Source organism: Aquarana catesbeiana, linkage group LG07, assembly GCF_042186555.1.
Source record: "Aquarana catesbeiana isolate 2022-GZ linkage group LG07, ASM4218655v1, whole genome shotgun sequence".
Lineage (NCBI taxonomy): Eukaryota > Metazoa > Chordata > Amphibia > Anura > Ranidae > Aquarana > Aquarana catesbeiana.
Genome location: NC_133330.1, coordinates 107,112,622 through 107,134,468, shown reverse-complemented (window position 1 = coordinate 107,134,468; position 21,847 = coordinate 107,112,622). Strand labels below are relative to the sequence as shown.

The 21,847-nt window shown below is 43.2% G+C and overlaps 1 protein-coding gene across 4 annotated transcripts in view; it reads right to left on the bottom strand.

Moving 5' to 3' along the window:
* The window catches only part of PLA2G6 (phospholipase A2 group VI), a 256,973-nt gene extending 247,415 nt beyond the window's left edge, over positions 1-9,558 (bottom strand). For 2 of the 4 annotated variants that reach the window (XM_073592601.1, XM_073592599.1), the window contains exons 1-2: positions 9,312-9,557; positions 1,059-1,276 (exon numbers count right to left, since the gene is read on the bottom strand). In XM_073592601.1, the coding sequence (XP_073448702.1) occupies positions 1,059-1,267 (209 nt within the window). In that variant the 5' untranslated portion in view covers positions 1,268-1,276; positions 9,312-9,557. Of the gene's footprint in view, positions 1-1,058; positions 1,277-9,311 lie in introns of all 4 variants that reach the window. The other 2 variants (XM_073592600.1, XM_073592598.1) reach the window with 2 other exon arrangements.
* Positions 9,559-21,847: the final 12,289 nt, after the last annotated feature.

Genomic DNA, 21,847 nt, shown 5'->3' with positions numbered 1-21,847 from the left:
CCAATGTGAACCTCCACCAAGGGTCTAGGCTGCTCACCTTATTGAGTGGACCTTCTGCGTTAACAGCAAGGTCACTCATGCATTCCCTTCCACAGGGTAGATTATGGAGATAGGGGTCCACAGGCAGTATCCCAAATTCAGTCTCATCGGTTGATATATATCATGTTAAAAACAAAAATAACAGGACATAGTGCTCTCCATAGGAAAAGGTATAAAATGTATTAAATAAGAAAAAAATTACTCACAAAGCAAGCACTGTTTCCCAGTGCAGGAGTATACAGCATAAAATAAACCAGATGGGTGGCTGTACTGACATCACAGAGCCCCTTGCACGCGTATCGTCCGTGTGGACTTCCTCAGCGAATCTCACCTACCCGTTCAGGCGCAGGGCCACTTAGAAACTAAGGGCCCAATCTTCACCCTTCACGGCTGGTTCCTTTCACTTGGACCTTCAAGGACTGGGTACCCTTTACATGTTTAGGGTCCACTTCCTTGGACCTGTACAGCACCCTGCAGGAAATGCCTTAGCGCAGTAGTGTCCAGGATTTCCACTCCGCAGGGTCCAGCGCCCGGAGGCCACATTACAGGCAAAATCTTGCAAGATCTGGAGTCTTTTTTGTGAGACTCAGGTAAAATTTATCTAAGCATAAAAGCCTGTGTCAAATAGATCCGATCGTTCAATCCCTTGACTCATTTTGGAACCATTTGTGGGAGAGACCTGGAGCTCAGAGAGCTCAAACAAACTGTGCCATCCACCTTGCAGACACTGGTAAAAAAAAAAACGAAGTACTTCCTGTATGGGAGGGGTTATATAGGGGATCACTTCCTGTCTGAAGACCTTTGGTCTACCAGTGTCCATTAACCTATTGATGAAGTATAACCCAGCAGGTAATGAAAATTAGCCTGACTCTGTGTCCCATGGTGTATAAAAATGTTTTTTTTTTTTTTTTTTGCCCAGACGTAAACTTTAATACATATTATGCATGCACCCTTATATTGAATCAAAATCATAATATAAAAAATATTGGTGTTAGATTAAAAGCAGAAAAGATACAAACCGGTAGGCATTTTGTGGTGTCAGTGGGTTAACTAAAAGACAGTCCCATGATCTTGCAGTTTTGCTTTTGTAAAGCAGGAGCCGTCCATCTTCTCTGATTCTCGGGCAACCAACATAGTCCAGGAGAGGCACCTCTCTAACCCTATAAGGATTTGTAAACAGGTTGCTCACTGCATTTACAGTGTTGAAGATTCGTCCAAACAGGTCCATGGAAAATCACTGACAAAAAGGTAATAAGCAGATATTTTTCCATTAATAGAATATATTTCTAAAAACCTTACTACGTAAATTCTAACAATCAACTTCCTTTATTTGCTGCTATTTGGTTAATAATTATACCATTAAAAGTGTTTCGTTATATCTTTCGATACCGAATTCAAAAATAATTGTTCTATTTGTAGGACATAAACTGAGACATTTATTTAAAAGATGTATCCGATTTTCTTTTATCCCGTTTTAAAAACGGTCTTCCACCTTTGCATCATTTGGATGTTTTTGACTGACCTTTTGGCCTATTGGAGCAAAGAATTTTATATATAAACATGGTTTATATAATATCTGCTTAGCTGAACATAATTTTTAAAAAGAAACAAGTAATAAAGATATTTATTACTTGAACATTATATATAGATTAATAACCATTAGGCTACATGCACACAGGCGGCTTGGCCCCTCAGCATCAAATCCCAGAGTTCTGGGGCACCTGGAAGGCAGAGATGCAGCATCCAGCCCGGCTACCATCAGGTTGTCAAGATCTATGAAAGGCTGAAATACGCAGTTGCTCCATGCTGCACTGCCTTATACATTCAGGAAAGTTTCAACCAGACTTAGGAATACTGCATTCGGGGTATACCCCTGTTAAAGTGAAAGCAAACGCTTTTTTTGCACTTGTACCTACAGGTAAGCCTATAATAAGGCTTGCCTGTAGGTACAGTGAATATGTTCTAAACCTGCAACGTTTAGGAGATACTCAAACTGCATGCAGCCATTGATGTCACTGACAAATTCCCTCTGAAGGGACAGAGCCGCGGTCCATGAATCCCACACGCATATGTGGGAGTGATGTCATCGCAGCACGGTCAGACGACCGATGCATGCAAACCCGGAAGGAAGCCTGGGTGAGAATGGAAGCCCTCTCAGCAGTGACAGCACACTGCTAGAGGGCTTCGTTCTAAGGTAAGCATTTCATAATGTGCTAGTATGTAATGCAATCTAGCACATGATGCATTTACCTTGCAGGGTTTAAAAAAAAATTTAAAAAAAGCGGTTTACTTTTGCTTTTACAGCAACAGCCCTTAACATGAGTACTGCTTGGTACAGAATCCAGCCACTGTTTATTTCAGCCTGTCATAAATGCTGACAATCCAAGTAAAATAGATGTGTGGCACTTACCATTAGTAACTCTGGAGGGAGTTCAGACAAGTGTATATTGAAGAGATTGCTCTAAGGCCCCTTCCACCCTTGTGTGACTTGTCCTGCGACTTGGGACAGCAAAGCCGCATGACAAGTCGTACCCCATGATTTTCAATGAGTACCATTCATATCTGTGCAACTTCAAAGTAGTCCCTGTACTACCTTGGTCCGACTTGGATGCAAGTTGAGGTCCATAGACCTCAAGTTTACACAGGTATTCCCTGAAAATCGCTGTAAAATCACTGCAAAAATCGCTTGACTTTGAAGTCGCAGTAGTGTGAAAGGGGCCTTAGAGATCTCACACTTCTGAACTCTCTAAAATAGATTGTGCCAGGCTGCTGTCCTAAGGCACCCGAAAACACTTTGTTTCATTTATGAAATGAGCAGGTCGAAAGCCATTCAGTTTCTGCACTTTCTATCCCACAGCCAAGACAGGAACTAAGCAGAAAAGCCTCCAAAGTGATAAAATCCCTAGTCATCACCAGGGTCACCAGAAATAGTGACCCCACTAGAAGATTTCCCTCTATTCTTGTTCTGCTGACAACCCAAAATTTAGGATTCTCTTAACTTCCACTCTCAATGAAAAACAGGGCAGTTAGAGAGAGTGAATTTACCTAGGGGGCACGGATAGCAATGAAGAAAAAAAAAAAAAAAAAAAAAGAGAGAAGGACAGGTGTTCTAACCCTTCTCCACTCTGTCAAAAACAGGGAAAAAAAAAAGGTTTAAAAGGTTTGCCTTTAATTATATTTTAAAGCACAAGTGTCAAACACAAGGCCCACAGGCCAAATCCAGCCACCTGGCAATTTTCTGTGGCCTTCATACCCAGGGCTTTTTTTCAACTGGAACTTGGCGGAACTCGGTTCTGCCACCTCCCACTCTTGCCCTCTGCTCCCCACGCATCACCATCACTTGTAAAACACAGAAGCCTTCTGTTTTCACAAGGACAGCTTTCCTCTTAGCAGCCCTCACAGATCCCTACCTGCCCTGTACTCAACCCTTGCAGGGACAAGGGAGATGCAGATGCAGTGTGGGATGAGATGGGATATCACGTGGCAATCTGCACTGTGATCCCTAGCTGTGCTTGGGTGAACATATACTGACCAAAACTCTCCCTGCAAGTGAGGTACTAGAGCTGGGCCGGGTAGGCGAGATGTGAGGAAACTTTTAAGGTGGGGGGGAGGGGGGAGTGAAATGTGAACAGCCTGTGAAAGGAAGCTGAACCCTGTGGACTGTGCATAGCACACCCCTCAACCCTGTACACAGTGCACCCCAGAACCCTGCACTGGGTACGCAGGGCAGCCCTGAAAGAGCACATAACGCACTCCTGGTATTTATTGCCCCTTAGGATCCTCCAACTGTGCAGTTTGGCCACACCCACCGCTGAATGCTGTTCCTGTACCTATTCTCTGACAAAAAAAAAAGACCTGGATAAATGTATATAGTCTTATAGATACAAGCGACCTTTTGAGGGCAACCAAAATGTTGATGTGGCCTGCGATGAAATGGAGTTCGACACCCCTGCATAAGCCAAGCTTTATACCCAGATAGGAAAACTCATGTGATTGTGGGTGTAATTGCCATCATCCCGATTACAGAAACTTTTCAAACATATCTTCATTTTTGGGACTTTAAAGGCAATCCAACCATGATTTAGTATAAAAGGTATAGTTTATTAGAAAACATTAAAAAAGTGATATAAGAACAAAGTACAATTTACGACAAACAAAATTTATCAAAGCGTGTAACAAGATGTTTAGATCAGTGTTTCTCAACTCCAGTCCTCAAGGCGCACCAACGGGTCATGTTTTCAGGATTTTCCTCAGATGAAATGGCTGTGGTAATTACTAAGGCAGTGAAACTAATAAAATCACCTGTGCAAAAAAATGGAAAGCCTGAAAACATGACCTGTTGGGGCGCCTTGAGGACTGGTGTTGAGAAACACTGGTTTAGATAATGAGAAACAATGTTACACGCTATGATGAATTTTGTTTGTCGCTGTAAATTGTACATTGTTGTTATATCACTTTTTTAACCACTTGAGGTTCGCGCCATAGCCGAATGACGGCCACAGCGCAGACCTCAATTTCCGGGAGGCCGTCATAGGACGTCCTCCCCTGTGCACGCGCCCCGCAAGGCGTGCGCTGTGATCACCGAGTGACGGAGACTCGGGTGATCACAGATCCGAGTAAGGGGCCAATCCCGGCCCCTTACCATGTGATCAGCTGTCAGCCAATGACAGCTGATTACATGATGTAAATAAAAGCTCGGTAATCTGGGTTTTTTTTTCTCCTCACGCTGACAGCGTGAGGAGAAAAAAAAGCCGATCACCGGCTTATGTTAAAGGGACATCGGTCCCGAAGAGGAAGGAGGCACATCTGCCAATGCCACTTGCCATTGCCCAGCAGTGCCACCTATCAATGCCCACAAGTGCCACCTATCAATGCCCACCAGTGGTTCCAATCAATGCCACCTAGCAGCGCTGCCATCAGTGTAAACAATCAGGTTGAATTGCCTTTAACCACTTCCCATCCGGCCTATAGCAGAATGACGGCCGGGCGGTGGTTCAGTTATCCTGACTGGGCGTCAGATGATGCCCCGCAGGATAACAGCCAGCGAGCATCGCGGCAATCGGTGGTGCGGTGTGTCAGTCTGACACACCGCTACACCGATCTTGGAGGCTCTTTACCACGTGATCAGCCGTGTCCAATCATGACTGATCACAATGTAAGTAGGAAGAGCCGTTGATCAGCTTTTCCTCACTCGCGTCTGACAGACGCGAGTAGAGGAGAGCCAATCGGCAGCTCTCCTGACAGGGGGGGTCTGTGCTGGTTGCACAGCCCCCCTTGGATGCCCACTTCAGACCACCAGGGAAGCCGCCAGGACCACCAGGGAAGCACATAATATGTGGATGGCCAGGTACATCCTCCATGGCCATCCACATGTGCCAATATATGCCCAATCAACGCCAATCAGTGCCCACAAATGGGCACTGACTGGCAACATTATGAAAACAAAAAAATTCAGTGATGCCTAGCAATGCCACCCATCAGTGTCCATCCGTGCCACCTATAAGTACCCATCAGTGCCGCCTATGAGTGCCCATCAGTGCCGCCTATGAGTGCCCATCAGTGCCACATACAAGTGCCACCTCATCGGTACCCATCAGTGCCACCTCATCGGTGCCCGTCAGTGCAGACATATCAGTGCCCGTCATTGAAGAAGAAAACATACTTATTTACAAAAAAATTTAACAGAAACAAAGAAAATATTTTTTTTTACAAAACTTTTGGTCTTTTTTTATTTGTTGCGCAAAAAATTAAAAAATAAAAAAAATAAATTTAAAAAAAAAAAAAAAAAAAAAAAAAAATCGCAGAGGTGATCAAATACCACCAAAAGAAAGCTCTATTTGCGGGTACAAATTGATAAAAAATTTGTTTGGGTACAGTGTAGCATGACCGCGCAATTGTCATTCAAATTGCGATAGCGCTGAAAGGTGAAAATTGGCTTGGGCAGGAAGGTGTATAGTGCCTGGTATTGACGTGATTAAAGTCTCAAAAAGGAGGATATGTTCGAGCTTTATACCCAGAGTGACAGAAGCACAATGTAAAAAGCACAAGTATACACAAGCCTTTACCTGTAGGATGAAAAGGTACTCATACACAGCAACATTCAGGAAGCACAGAAACTTTTATGTCTGGTTATATAATGACCACCTATGCTAGACGATGTATGTGATCATTACATCACCGATTTTCTAACTAAGGCTGGATTTACTCTTATGTGCTTGCATTGCAGCACTTTTTTGATGTGTTTTTATAAAGTGTTGACATTCCTATGCAAAGTCCATAACATGTGTGAAAGCATAGACATGACCTTTTTTAGGCCTGCATAGTAGGTCAACAAGCGCCTTTAAAAACAACGGTAAACCTCTGACCATGTATTAATGCACATCAGAACACAAAGGTGTGTAAAACGGACCCTTATAGACTCTGAAGACTGAGAGGCTGAAAGCTGCTGTGGCTGGACAGTGCACCAAGTGGTACTAACATTTAGGGCAGGGTGCACCCAGGGACAGATGTCTGGATCACAAGAAGTCTGCATTCTGGGCATCTGTCCTTGGGCACATACTGCCCTAAATGTTAGCGTCACTCAGTGAACTGTCCAGCCACAGCAGCTGTCAGCCTCTCAGAGAGTTTACCAGACTGCCGACAGCAGGGTTGGATGGTTCACCTGTGCGTTCTACCTGCAAGAGAACTCTACGATCTTATGCACAGGGGCTAAACACTCAGGGTTTATGAGGTCGAAGCACTTTCCTTCCGCTGATAATTCAGTACTAGTAAATGTGTGTGCAGGGGTACTGGGATGGGTACTAGCAGAAAAAAAAAAAAAATGTGCGTGGCAGCCAAGGGTGTGCGCAAAAAGAGGGCCAAGAGCAATGGAAGAAGAGGCAAAGGGTGAGCAAAGGATAGGGGGAAGGGTGGTGTTGAAGCAAGAGGATAAAGATATTTGTTAAAGCTCAACTCTAGGATTAAAGTAAACCCTCTCTCACCGTCTCTCTGATCATTGGATTAAAATCTTTATTTTCACTTTAACCCTTTACACCCCAACAACCCATATGTGCAGTGGCACAAAGCTGGGCCTAAACGCCCACATGCCGCACATATGCGTCGCTGGGCAAGCAATGTTTATGTCCTGGGAGGGTTCTCCCTGCACGCTCCCAGCACAAAGACCGAGCTGCTGAAAACAGCTCTCCATCCTGAGAGAACGTCAGTGGTTGGTGGGACCGGCTTCCAATCATGTGACCACTGTGATAGTCAATCACATTGGTCACATGATCGCTGATCCTTCCCATCCCCCTGGGCATTAAGAACTTTTCAAAGGAAACGCCAGGGCAGGTGGAAAGGGGTTAAACTATAACAAAAGCCAAAACTTTTTTTTGTTTTGTTTTGGATAGAGTGGAGAGGGATTAGAACACTGGTCACGTTTTATTGCTGTATGTTCTCCCGTTACAGGGACATTCACCTTTCCTATTGTCCTGTTTACTGTTATCATCGAGAGTGAAAGTGAATGAAAATCCCAAATTTTGGGTTGTCACCAGAACAGAACTTCTTTGCATTTCCTGGTTCCCTGAAGCACTACAAGCTACAGAGCTGTTTACCATTTATGGACCATCACAAAAACCACTCCACAGCTTGTACTAAGTGAGATCAGATAAGACGTCATCAATGGGCTGGCTTAGAGGGGGTGGGGGCATGGGGACAGACCACACCGGCCACAATAGTCAGAAGGAAAAAAAAAGGTCAAAATTATAACGAAGTGTATTGCTTTTTTTGCTTAAAGTGGAATTGCAGAGAGGGTTTTAAGCCCTGTAATGTTATGTGCCATCTAAGTCCCATAGGGAAGATTTCTTTTCACTTCCTGTCCAATGGCTAAAACAGGAAGTCAAAGGAAATCCCTCCAAAGTGAGGGAATCCCTGGTTGTCACCAGAACTAGTGTCCCTATTGGAAGATTTCCCCTCTATTCCTGTTCTGGTGACAATACAAAATTTAGGAATTTTCTTTTACTTTCGATAACAGTAAACAGCACCAATAGAGATGGTGAGTCTCTTTAATGGGGGCACAGACAACAATAAAAACCTGCCATTGCTGTTATCAAGTAACTCAAGAAGGGGTCTGCTTTACCCGCTTGCTGACCGTATACAGTACATATACGGCGGCAAGGCAGCTCTCCTGTGCAAAATCACATACAGGTAAGTGATTTTGCACTTCCGGAGACCTGCTCCCGCTGTGATTGGTCACAGCGGGAGCCACCCAGGGGGTCAGACCTGCCGATGATTCCCGAGAGAAGTAGAACAGTGGTCTGCCTATGTAAACAAGGCAGATCGCCATTCTGTCAGTAGGGAAGGTATTGATCCTATGTTTCTGCCAAGTAGGAACACGGATCTCTGCCTTCCCACAGTACAAGCACCTCCCACACAGTTAGAAAGCACTCCCGGGGAACACGTTTAACCCTTTGATGTTAACCCTTTCCCTGCCAGTGTCATTAGTACAGTGCATATTTTTAGCACTGATCACTGTATTGGTTTCACTGTCAAAAGTGTCACTTAGTGTCTGATTTGTCTGCTGCAATGTCGCAGTCCCGCTATAAGTCGCTGATCACCACCATTACTAGTAAAAAATACATTTTAAAATATATTCCGTAGTTTGTAGACACTATAACTTTTGCGCAAACCAATCAATATACGCTTATTGAGATTTTTTTTTTACCAAAAATATGTAGCAGAATACATATGGGGGTAAATTGATGAAATTTGACCTTTTTACATTTTTTATTGGATATGTTTTATAGCAGAAATGAAAAAATATTGTTTTGTTTTTTTTTTTTCCAAAATGGTCGGTCTTTGTGTTTATAGCGCAAAAAATAAAAACCGCAGGTGTGATCAAATACCACCAAAAGAAAGCTCTATTTGTGGGGAATAAAGGACATCAATTTTATTTGGGTACAGCGTCGCACGACCGCGCAATTGTCAGTTAAAGCAATGCAGTGCCATATCACAAAAAATGGCCTGGTCATGAAGGAGGGGGGGTAAATCTTTCGGAGATGAAGTGGTTAAAACAGGCAATACAGACAGGAGATCCTCACACAAAGCATTACCTCAAACACCACAGCAGACCAGCACACAAGGGGTTACCACGCAGGAAATGTCCCTCCCGGCAGAGCAGTGCGCAGATGACAGGCTGGAGTGAATGACATAGATAATAAAGGGGCAGAGTACAACACACACAGTACAAGGGGAGTATACACGGACAGCCCGAACACTATCCCAGATGAGTTACTTACAGAGGATGAAGAGAACAGGTGAAGGAGATCATCAAAGGGAGAGAAATGCACTAGACATAAATCAATCGCAACTGATACAGGTCACAGGACTCCGGTCTCAAACAACATGGCTGCAATAAGTGTCTGAGGAAAATGGACGGAACACACCAAGTGCCATTTTGTAGAAGACAGGAAGTATGGGGACATTTAGAGACAAAACGTCTCCGTACATGCGCCTGGTGATAGGAAAGACTAGAGTACTCAGTAAGGTCACACACGCTCCCACAGACCAGCCTAGAGGAAAGAACAAATTAGTCTCTGTGTCTGGAGGAGCATGTGACTCAGTCCATGTGACTGCGTCGGGCCAATCACCATGCCACAGTGATAGGAAGCATACACTGTGTAAACTCGGACTGGAGTGACTTCTGACTAAAAGCTTGCCATACACTAGTAGAATTTTGTTCCAAATTTTTCGTTTTAAACTAGGACTTTAGGATCGGAAAAAAGGCGGACAGGCAGGATTTTTAATGCAGAAGAGACATGCTTTGTCTCCTCTGCATTAAAGCTACTTACCTGCCTGTCTGACCGTAGAGTCAAATCAACTTAAATCAACTTGCCTTGAAAGGGTTAAGAGAGAAGTAAAGGATTTTTTTTTTGAGATTCATACCTAGATGCATGCAGCATCGGTCCCCCGGCGCCTCTGCTGAGAATCGATCGAACGTCGCCGATCGCTCGGTTTTCACAGCTCCATGAGCAGAGAGCTGTAGACTATCAGTCACAGCTCTCTGTTCTGCTCCCTCCTCGCTCATTGGATCGCTGAGCTGTGGAGGGACGGAGCCTCCGTCTCAGGCTCTCTGTAGCTCGCTGAGACGGGTGTCAGTCTAGGCACCTGGTAGATCCAAACTTCCATTGTCGTGATGACGCGTAGCCTAGATTGAAATCAGTGACGTCAGCATAGAGCGGACTTCAGCCCGCTCTCTGCTGAAAACGGGTCACAGGAGTGCAAAATGGTTTGCACTCCTGTGATCCATAGGGGAAGTCCAGCCAAACAAGTTTTGGCTGGACTTCTCCTTTAACCACTTCAGCCCTAAGAAGAATTTACTCCCTTCCTGACATTTTTTGCAATACGGCACTGTGCCGCTTTAATTGACAATTCTGCGGTCGTGCGACGCTACACCCAAACAAAATTGATGTCCTTTTTTTCCCATAAATAGAGCTTTCTTTTGGTGGTATTTGATCACCTCTGCGGTTTTTATTTATTGGGCTATAAACAGAAAGAGCAACAATTTTGAAAAAAACACAATATTTTTTACTTTTTGCTATAATAAATACCCCAATTTAAAACAAAAACACATTGTTCCTCAGTTTAGGCCGATTTGTATGCTTCTATATGTTTTTGGTAAAAATCGCAATAAACGTATATTGATTGGTTATTGATTTATGGCATTTTTATAATTTTTTTTTACTCGTAATGGCAGCGATTTTTTTTTTTTTTAATCGGGATTGTGGTGGACAGACACTTTTGACACTTTTTTGAAACCAGTGACATTTATACAGCGATTAGTGCTATAAATAGCCACTGATTATTGTATAAATGTTACTGGCAGGGAAGGGGTTAACACTAGGAGCGATCAAGGGGTTAAATGTGTTCCCTCACTGCGTGTTCTAACTGTGGGGGGGTGGGCCTGACTGGGGGAGGAGCTTGATCAGTGTTCCTATATACTAGGAACAACTGATCTGTCTCCTCACCCCTGACAGAACAGGGATTTGTGTGTTTACACACACAGATCCACGTTTCTGCTCTGTAAGGAGTGATCGCGGGTGCCCGACGGACATCGAGGCCGCTGGGCACGGGCATCGGCTCCTCAGTGATGCGGCGGCCCCTATACTGGCGGGAAGCGGAGGACGTCATATGTCACCTGCCCAGGATGGGAGATCCCATCTGCGCATGTCACTTGACAAAAGGCCGGGAATTAAGTGGTTAAGCAAGCCATAGATTAGGCAGTTTTATCTCCTTCCATAACTGACTGTGTTGATGAGGGGAATCACTCCCATAGCGCTATTGTGCTCTGCTGGTGGGGAGCTTTCCCTGCTGGCAGACCAGAATGAGGGGTTGCTAACTATAGCCAGCACTAATCATTCCGGAAAAACCTGACAGGCTGGTTGTACACAAGTCAATCAACAGATTGACTTGTGTACTACCAGGGTGCCCATACATGAATCAAAATTCAGATGGTCCCTGCTGAACTGGCCAAATTTTGATCCATGTATGGCCAATTTAAATACACCTTCACCCAAAAATTGCCTATGCAGATGAGGGGTGTCTTCAGATCAAAATAAACCATGCAGCTCTGACTGAAGTTGAATAATGCCCTTGCTATGGGTGTAGGCAAGGCCCAACTATTACTGTTCACCTTCGCCATCACAGAAGTGAGCTCTCAAGCGCTAAGCTTAGAACTACTGCATCAGGGGAGAGAAAACGGAAAATTGTATCAAATACTTGATTTTCCTTTCCTGATGCCAATCCATGGCTGCATACATATGATATAGCTCTGCCCCTATATGCACCCACAGGACCTGTTTAAATCGATAAAAGTCTGACTGAGCGCAACCTCCCCCATTCTCCATAAAAATAACAGGATTAAAAAAAGGGGGGTTCGTATGCTGCCATGGATAGGCATCAGGAAAGGAAAATTACGGTAAGTATTTGATACAATTTTCCATTTTTATGATGCCAACATGGCAGCACACATATGACAAATAATGAGCTAAACAGGGAGGGCTAAAATGTATAATCAAACTTTATTACAATGGACATGGAAGCCTAGACCGTCATTCCTTTTGGGTCCATTGATGTACGAGCCCCTGGATCTTCCCTGTAGCGCCAGAGGCAGGTGCACTGTGCCAACCAGCCTGCTGCTTTGCAGATGTCTCCATAGGCAAAATGGACCTAGCTGAATGAGCCTCTATCACTTCTGGAGGCTCTTGCCTGGCTGCACTTTAAGTTTCCTGGATGACCTTGACTCTACAAAATGACAAGATTTTTCTGTAGGTTCCTCCTCAGAATTTGCCTGATGGAAACACAAACCGCCTTCCAGAGGATTTTAACTAGGAAGCAGCTTAAAGGTAGGCATTTTAGACACTTGGTACATCCAGCGCAGGTTAGGTACAGTTTCTGCCAGAAAGAATGGAACTGCCACTTTGTAAGATGAAAACAGAAGCCACCTTGGGAACAAAGGTGCTCAAGGGGCATAGGTCCCAACTTCTCTCAGAATTAATAAGATGTAGGACTCTGTAGCTCCAAGTGCTTGCAGATTTGATACTCTGCCCCTTGAAGGTCTGGCCTGAAGTTATCAAGAGACACTGTCTCGAGTAATGTCCCACCGAGGACTGGTTTCTGATGATGCAAACGGAGTCCTGGCAAGGAAATCCAGGACCAGAATAAAAACATACTGGGAAACATTATTCCTTCTCAGGACCGACCTCGTGAAGTATTCCCCTGGCAGCTCACTGTCATGATCACTTAGTGCCCTTGTTCCTCATTCCACCACCCGGGTGTTGACTGTTGCTTTTCCCCTGTCTGTGTTCACCTGCAAGATGATTGATCTGATCAGTCACCTGATATAAGCAAACCGAACACTCCATCCCTTGCTTGTGATAGAGACAGTTACCTACATTGTTCCTGATCAAGCCTCCCGTTTGTCTGCCTTGCTTTGCTGTTGAATTTCCCTGTGTATGACCCGGATCAGATATTGGACTATTCTCTGAACTCAGCCTGCCTCATTACCTAGACTGTCATTGGATCGCATATTGGACTATTCCCTGAACTCAGCCTGCCTTATTACCTAGACTGTCATTGGATCGGATATTGCACTGTTCTCTGAACTCAGCCTGCCTTATTACCTGGACTGTCTTAGAACCACGCTATCTGTCTGCTAAACTGCAAGTAGCCTGTTGTTTGCTCTGCTCGCGTCTGCCCTAGTGTGGTGGCCAGGCACTATAGCATTGTGTATAAGTCCTGGGGGCAACAAAGTACCGGTAGGGCCTGCTTGTCTTAAGGGAAAGGGGGCTGCTATAGGTGAAGCGCACAGTAGCTAGCTATAGTGTCTGACCACCTGTATTGAGGTAGATGTGACATTTGTGACACTCACATGCCCATTTTCCCTGGTGAAAGCTGAAATGGATGAAATTTGAGCCCTTACGGGACTAGGCTGAGCCCCAAATCCAGATCCGTGTGAAGAAATTATAGCAACTTGGCAAACTCCAGGTTGCGAGGATCAAAATTTTGCAAAGGGTGTGAACCTGTTCCAGGCTTCGGATTAAATAGCATTTGTTGACGTCCTTTCTGGAACCTTGCCAGGATTGAACCACATCCAGAAGACAGCAAAAGTCCTCCAATCCTTCCCACTCAATTTGCAGTCGATCGTGGGACAGGTTGTGGAAACACTGGTATCCGAAGTGCATGGCCCTGACTATATTCCATGGCTAGTGTAAACCCAAGGCCAGCAGGCCAATCAGCATGCTTACTATCACAGTGAGACCCTCAGATAACAGTCTCTCCTGGAACTTCATGACCAAAGGCAGTAGAGGAAAAGCATCTGCTATGTGACTATTCCTTGGGTAAGTGAGGGCGTCTACTTCCTCCACCAACTGGTGAAGGTCGGAAGAGAGGCACCTTGTGAATAGATGATGATGCAAACAGACTCTCATCTGAGGGTGGCCCCATACTTGAGTGATATGGGCAAGATCTTCCAATTAGAGACCCATTCATTGGGAACTTAGTACTGGCATCAGTGGTGACAAAGGTTCTTGATAATGAACCTACCAGACGGGATCAGGTAAGGTATGTAGATATTCGCCGGCACACCAAGGATCATCAATTTCGTCAAAGCATTTTTTTATTCAAGAAAGATCACATCACAAAACAGTGTAGTGCTTTTTTTAACATTTCAGAGCCACGCAGGACCCTTCGTCAGGCATGTGCTAAGTTTATTCTGTTGTGCAGAAGTATTTAAGTGAACATCCACCAATCAGAACCAGAAAGTAGATGGCCCCTCCCACCCCATGACAGCATATGACATCATCAGCCCTGCCAAAAACTATATACAAATGTTTATATATATATATATATATATATATATATATATATATATTAAATATAGCAAGGTCTCCGGCCTCCTTCAGTCTAATGAGGACCTCCAGGGCCAACGATAGCTGAGATCCTTCTGTAGATGGTGGGTTGTGAGGCATAGTGGGTGGAAGTTATTGGGCACCAGACACTTCTTGAATGCAAAAGAGATGTTTATTTCTCTTACAAACTTTTATGGGGGAAAGAGGGTTAGGGCCAGGACACCCTTGAGTAGTTGAAAATTCAATTAGCAGACTCCGAGATTTCAATAGGAGGACAGCCGTGCAGGGAAAGGCCTCCAGCAAGAACCCACATCTGCACGTGCAGGAATGCTGTCTCCTATGGCAACATTCTTCTTTTTTTTTTTTTTATTGGAAAAACCAACTTTATTGAAAAAAAATATATGCATTGTGCATATACAGTCAGGTCCATAAGTATTGGGACATCGACACAATTCTAAACTTTTTGGCTCTATACACCACCACAATGGATTTGAAATGAAACACAGTGTGCTTTAACTGCAGACTTTCAGCTTTAATTTGAGGGTATTTACATGCAAATCAGGTGAATGGTGTAGGAATTACAACAGTTTGTATATGTGCCTCCCACTTTTTAAGGGACCAAAAGTAATGGGACAATTGGCTGCTCAGCTGTACCATGGCCAGGTGTGTGTTATTCCTTCATTATCCCATTTACAAGGAGCAGATAAAAGGTCCAGAGTTCATTCCAAGTGTGCTATTTGCATTTGGAATCTGTTGCTGTCAACTCTCAATATGAGATCCAAAGAGCTGTCACTATCAGTGAAGCAAGCCATCATTAGGCTGAAAAAACAAAACAAACCCATCAGAGAGATAGAAAAAACAGGTGTGGCCAAATCAACTGTTTGGAACATCTTTAAAAAGAAAGAACGCACCAGTGAGCTCAGCAATACCAAAAGACCTGGAAGACCACAGAAAACCACTGTGGTGGATGACCGAAGAATTCTTTCCCTGGTGAAGAAAACACCCTTCACAACAGTTGGCCAGATCGAGAACACTCTCCAGGAGGTAGGTGTATGTGTGTCAAAGTCAACAATCAAGAGAAGACTTCACCAGAGGGTTCACCACAAGATGTAAACCATTGGTGAGCCTCAAAAACAGGAAGGCCAGATTAGAGTTTGTCAAACAACATCTAAAAAAGCCTTCACAGTTCTGGAACAACATCCTATGGACAGATGAGACCAAGATCAACTTGTACCAGAGTGATGGGAGGAGAAGAGTATGGAGAAGGAAAGGAACTGCTCATGATCCAAAGCATACCACCTCATCAGTGAAGCATGGTGGTGGTAGTGTCATGGCGTGGGCATGTATGGCTGCCAATCGAACTGGTTCTCTTGTACTTATTGATGATGTGACTGCTGACAAAAGCAGCAGGATGAATTCTGAAGTGTTTCGGGCAATATTATCTGCTCATATTCAGCAAAATGCTTCAGAACTCATTGGACGGCGCTTCACAGTGCAGATGGACAATGACCCGAAGCATACTGCGAAAACAACCAAAGAGTTTTGTTTTGCTTGCATCTATCTAGTAAGGTTACTCTGTGGTATAAAAAAATCTATAAGAGCGGCGCTTAAAATAGATGATGTTAAAATAGTGAGTCCGAGGTAAAGGGAGGAAGGTTCCAGTCACCGGTAGACGTGCATGGATGTGGAAGCACACAACACCACGTGGTAAAGTAATCTGCTTACCAGAAAGCAAAACAAGCTAAACGTGTAATTTAATCCACGGCTTATCCAGCATGTCCGGCTCCACAATACAACCACTAGGATTTGGAACAGCAGTATCCAGATGACATTCACACCCGATATAACTTCTCCAGGGATTCACATCAATAGTACAGGCTCTCAGTAAACAGATCAGCCATGCTCAATGAAAGAAACATAAGCAACCAATAGTGAAGCCCGTAATACCAAAAAAATAATTTATTGTACTAACTTACATTTAAAATTCAAGAGTGCATGCTTCAAGGAAACGATAGGCTGCAGCGTTCAGTGTGCTGGTGTCAACCTGCCTGAAATGTTTCATCGCAAATGGATGTCTTCAGAGGCGTGGTTATACAGACACCAACACTCCATAGATAAATATATATACATACAAGGAGAGCAATTAAGCCTGATTAGGGTGAAACTAATCACCTACCAAACAACTGAATCTATTAGATTGTAAAACATGTGAAGAAACTAATCCGAACCCAGGAACTCTCTGGTTGGGATAGCCCTGATCCTTACCCACCAAGGAGATCACAATACCCTCCTAATGGCCCCTCATCCTCTGGCCCCCCTCATATTTTCCTTTTTTTCCCAAAGGTCCCCAAAAAAACAAAAGAGATGGCGATCCAAGAGAGGGACCAGAGGGGGGAGGAAATTTGGAACAAAAAAGAAGGAGAGTATAAAAGATGTTGGGATTTTCAATCTCAGCAAGGTAACCTTATCTGAGAATGAAAAGTTTGTTTTAAACCAAGGGCTTAAATATGCCCCCGACAAACCTCTGAGTAAATTTGGGGCTTTTATCGACGTGCAAAAATATATTAGAAAAATGAGCATTGAAAGACACTTTTTGTCACAACCTCCAACTAGAGTCGTTAGCACTGCCAGTGAAATTAGACAGTCCGGCCTGTCAAACGCCTCGCTTTTTAACCCCCCTGGCTTTGTACCTCCTTCCATTTCGGTTTTTAAGGACCATGTTCTAAAGGATTTGGACAAACTTGAGGTTAAAAAAGATTGAAATAATCATAGATTTCGAGAGGGTTTGAAAGCCTTGAATGATAGGTCAAACATTGTTATCCGCCCTGCGGACAAGGCGGGAGGAATTGTGATTTTGGACAAAGTTGCTTATATGGAAGAAATGGGTAGAATCCTCTCTGACACTGATACATATATACCTATACACTATGATCCTATGGCTAAATATAAAAGAGAACTGGAGAAACTTATCGAGTCAGGTTATTCGAAACATCTAATTAATAAGAAGGAGAGTTTACTTAGTCCCAATGGCCCCCCAAATTCCGGTTATCTATTATCTACCCAAAGTCCATAAAAATCTAGAGAAACCACCGGGGAGGCCCATCATCAGTGGGCTAGACTCTGTAACTTCCCATATTGGGAAGTATATTGATGGGTTCCTACAGCCACTGGTAGTTCAGACTCCCTCCTTCTTGAAAGATTCTTCACAAGTTTTGCAGATTCTAGAAACCATTGAGTGGAAAGAAAGTTACATTATGGCAATTGCGGATGTAGCTTCGCTCTATACTATCATATCCCTCTCTGATGGTCTAGAGGCTATTAACCTTTTTTTAACTAGAGATAATCATCTAGCCTCCTCGCAGAGGGAATTTATCCTTTTTTTACTTAAGTTTGCCATGTCACACAATTATTTTTGGTTTGGGAATGCCTTTTACCTCCAGAACAGAGGAGTAGCCATGGGCGCCAAATTTGCGCCGAGTATGCTCAATTTGTTCATGGCAAAATGGGAGGAGGATGTCGTCTATTCTGACAGAAGACCAGAGTTGGTGTTTTGGGGCAGATATATAGACGACATCCTCCTCCTATGGGATGGTGATGAGGTGTCACTGACCGGTTTTATGCAACAACTTAATGCCAATACTTTAGGCATAAATCTACATTTTGAAATGAGCAGAGTTGCTATTCATTTTCTTGATCTAAATATTCAGATTGTTAACCATAGAATTAAAACTACTACCTTTTTCAAAGAAACCGACTGGAATGGGTATATCGGGCAGGGAAGTTGCCATCACCCGTCATGGATGAAATCCATTCCTAAAAGCCAGTTTGTCCGTTTAAGGCGTAACTGTACTTTTAGGGATGATTTTTTAACGTAGGCCTCAGACCTTAAGATAAAATTTTTGGAAAAAGGTTATTCTGGTACAGATTTAGACAGGGTCATTGAAGAGGTACATAGTATGGATATGGCTATCATGTTGAAAGGACGGAATAGAATGGCTAATAATAATAATTCCCATGAATTTTCTTTGATTACCACCTACTCACGGCAACATTATGAGATTATTAAAAAACACTGGGCGGTGTTAAAAAACTATAAGATTTTGGGCCCTGTTTTACCCGATTATCCCCATGTGATTTTCAGAGGAGTACCACCCCTTAAATTGCAGGTTGCTCCAAATGTTTTAGATGCACCAAACAGGATATCATTCTTTCATAAATCAAAATGTTTTTTTCCTTGCCGTAAATGAAAGGTTTCCTGGGTTAACAGGAATAAAGATAGACATATTAGCCAATTCAAGTCCCATACCACCACAAAGGTTTATAATAGTAGTATAGTGTAGTATATATGTTTAACCTGTCCATGCGGTCTACAATATGTGGGCCGCACTATGAGAGCCATGAACGTGCGTGTTAAGGAACATCTAGCTAACATAAAAAAAGGGTTCCCTAAACACACAGTGTCACGTCATTATTTGGAACATCATAATAAAAATCCAGCTGGGACAACCATTACCGCCATCAATCGATTTACCCCACACTGGAGGGGGAGTTATACGAAGAGGGAGATTTTGCGGATGGAAACCCGCTGGATATTTAATTTGAAGTGCTATAGCCCCTTTGGGTTGAACGTGGAATGGGATGTTAAAAGCTTTATTAATAGTAGTTAAATTTACACCCATCCGCGTTTGACATCCAACCTCTATTTTTTTTGCTTGTATTATATCCACCTCATCCCTCTTATACTTCATTTTATTTGCCAATTTTAGTTACATTTTTATAGGCTATTATTCATATCCTATTTATTATTTTCAACTTATTGCTTTTATCACTTTCTTTTATATTATATGTATTGCTCCTTGGGAATTATTTCCTCCATCACGTTCCCATAAGCATCTTTATGTCACTTTTGTTCTTCATTTACTGAGTATTAATCATTTTTTTAACATGGCTTTCCTGTCTATCTGGGTTCCTGGGTGATGGACCCCATTGCGTTCCACCACTGCTGTCTCACAGCGTGATGATTTCCGGGCTGTACTGTTGGAGCATGGATGTTTATTTATCTGCGTTCCAGCGCTGCATTCATCGCTCCAGACGTGATGACGCACTGGCTCTGCTCGCGAGGACCGCTGCGGTCTCTGCGAGCCAATAACAGGGCTTCTATAGGCGCGCATGCGCCGTAGTTTTGACGGCCAGTGCGCATGCGCTGTGACAACGGCATTTTCTTGTGCTTCCTATGGCACGATATGTCAGATATCACCCCCACTGCATTCCCCACTAGATCACCATGGAAATAACAGCATATGAGGTTTGCCATTGATAAGTTTCTGCACATGTTTTACAATCTAATAGATTCAGTTGTTTGGTAGGTGATTAGTTTCACCCTAATCAGGCTTAATTACTCTCCTTGTATGTATATATATTTATATATGGTGTGTTGGTGTCTGTATAACCACGCCTCTGAAGACATCCATTTGCGATGAAACATGTCAGGCAGGTTGACACCAGCACACTGAACGCTGCAGCCTATCGTTTCCTTGATGCATGCACTCTTGAATTTTAAATGTAAGTTACTACAATAAATTATTTTTTTGGTATTACGGGCTTCACTATTGGTCGCTTATGTTTCTCTCATTGAGCATGGCTGATCTGTTTACTGAGAGCCTGTACTATTGATGTGAATCCCTGGAGAAGTTATATCGGGTGTGAATGTCATCTGGATACTGCTGTTCCAAATCCTTGCGGTTGTATTGTGGAGCCCGACATGCTGGATAAGTCGTTGATTAAATTACACGTTTAGCTTGTTTTGCTTTCTGGTAAGCAGATTACGTTACCACGTGGTGTTGTGTGCTTCCACATCCATGCACTTCTACCGGTGACTGGAACCTTCCTCCCTTTACCTCTGACTCACTATTTTAACATCATCTATTTTAAGCGCCGCTCTTATAGATTTTTTTGGACTTTATGTTTGGTGATCAACAAACTCTGCTGGCTGCTTTTCCATTAAATAGCGCAGATATTTACATTTTATTTACTCTGTGGTATAAGCAAGGAAGCTGAGATTTCTGCAGTGTGTAAATGTGCTTTACTATACAAAGATGCTGTACATACAAAAACTATTACAATATTAGGAATACAATACAAGACTGACAGATATCTATAACAAACAAAATGCCTAGCACAGCTTATGGTCTATAACAGTACAAATACACTTAAAGGTTACTTTTCTTCTGTTACTGTCTGTTCGTGATCTCCATTGGCAACGATTCTCCCGGAGCATCAGGCAAGTTTCTTCTATCATGAGTGGCTTATGATGTTACGGCATGATGGTGTGTGTGTGTGTCTCTACTCACCCCTTTTATGTGTCAGGCTGTTTGCCTTAGTTACCAAACAACAGAAAACATGCCTGTTTACTGTAGCTGTAGAAACAATGGACTGTTGAAAATTGTATCTACGTACCCATTGTCTAATCGAGCCAACACCTGACAGTAATCTAATAGTCATTCTTTCAGTTTGAGAGCTGAAAAAACCCTCAAACAAGTAAATCTCTTTCTTGTGTACTGTAGCTATAGAGACAATAGCCTGTTGAAAACTGTAACAATACAACAATACCCATTGTATGCAGCATTTGTTTGAGAAAGTCTGTCTCTGTGACACCAGAATGCTATGAGTCTTATAGAAAAATTATATTTTGTATCAAACGCAACACATTCCACCCTTGATTTTTCTCTCAGACTACACACAAAATCTCTTCATTACTAAACTCATTCTAAACATTAATTTTCCTTGAATGCAACACCTCCCATGTCTGTCACTGAGAAGGTGTTTCAGTCTTTAACTAAAAAGTTAATTAGAAAGTCCATTCTAAAGTTCTTTAGAAACAAGTCCAGGCTTGTAATACATCAAAGGCCTTGCTCTCCACAGCTCTTTCGATCTTCCGTCATTCTTTCCATCATGTAACCACTTTTCTCTGGTCTTCCTATGGATCAAATCGGAGACAGCCTGTGGAGTGGAAAACAAAGCGGATTATCTGTTCCTTCTAATAATACATAAACAGTAGATCCAGGCCCTTCAGCTAAAATCTCTCCTCTAAGTGGCTTCTTGCCTGCATATCTGACTAACACTTTGCCCCCTGCCTGTACCCACTTCTGACCCTCCCAAAGAACATCAATAGGGAGGAGAGGAAATATACTGATATTTCCCAGAAGATCACTGCTGTTTATTTTGGAAGGTTTGCTGTTATGTAGCCTCACTTTCCACTCTTGCTGAGAAGTATCCACTAACCAGTCAGAGTCCCAGCCACTGTCTTGAAGCTCATCTGTCATTGCAAATGTTACTTCAAACCTTCCCGCCAGATTCCCTCTCATTCCTAGATAGGCTTCAGCTTCAGATACGTCAGTCTTGGTTTCTATGCCATGGGAAGCAGTAAC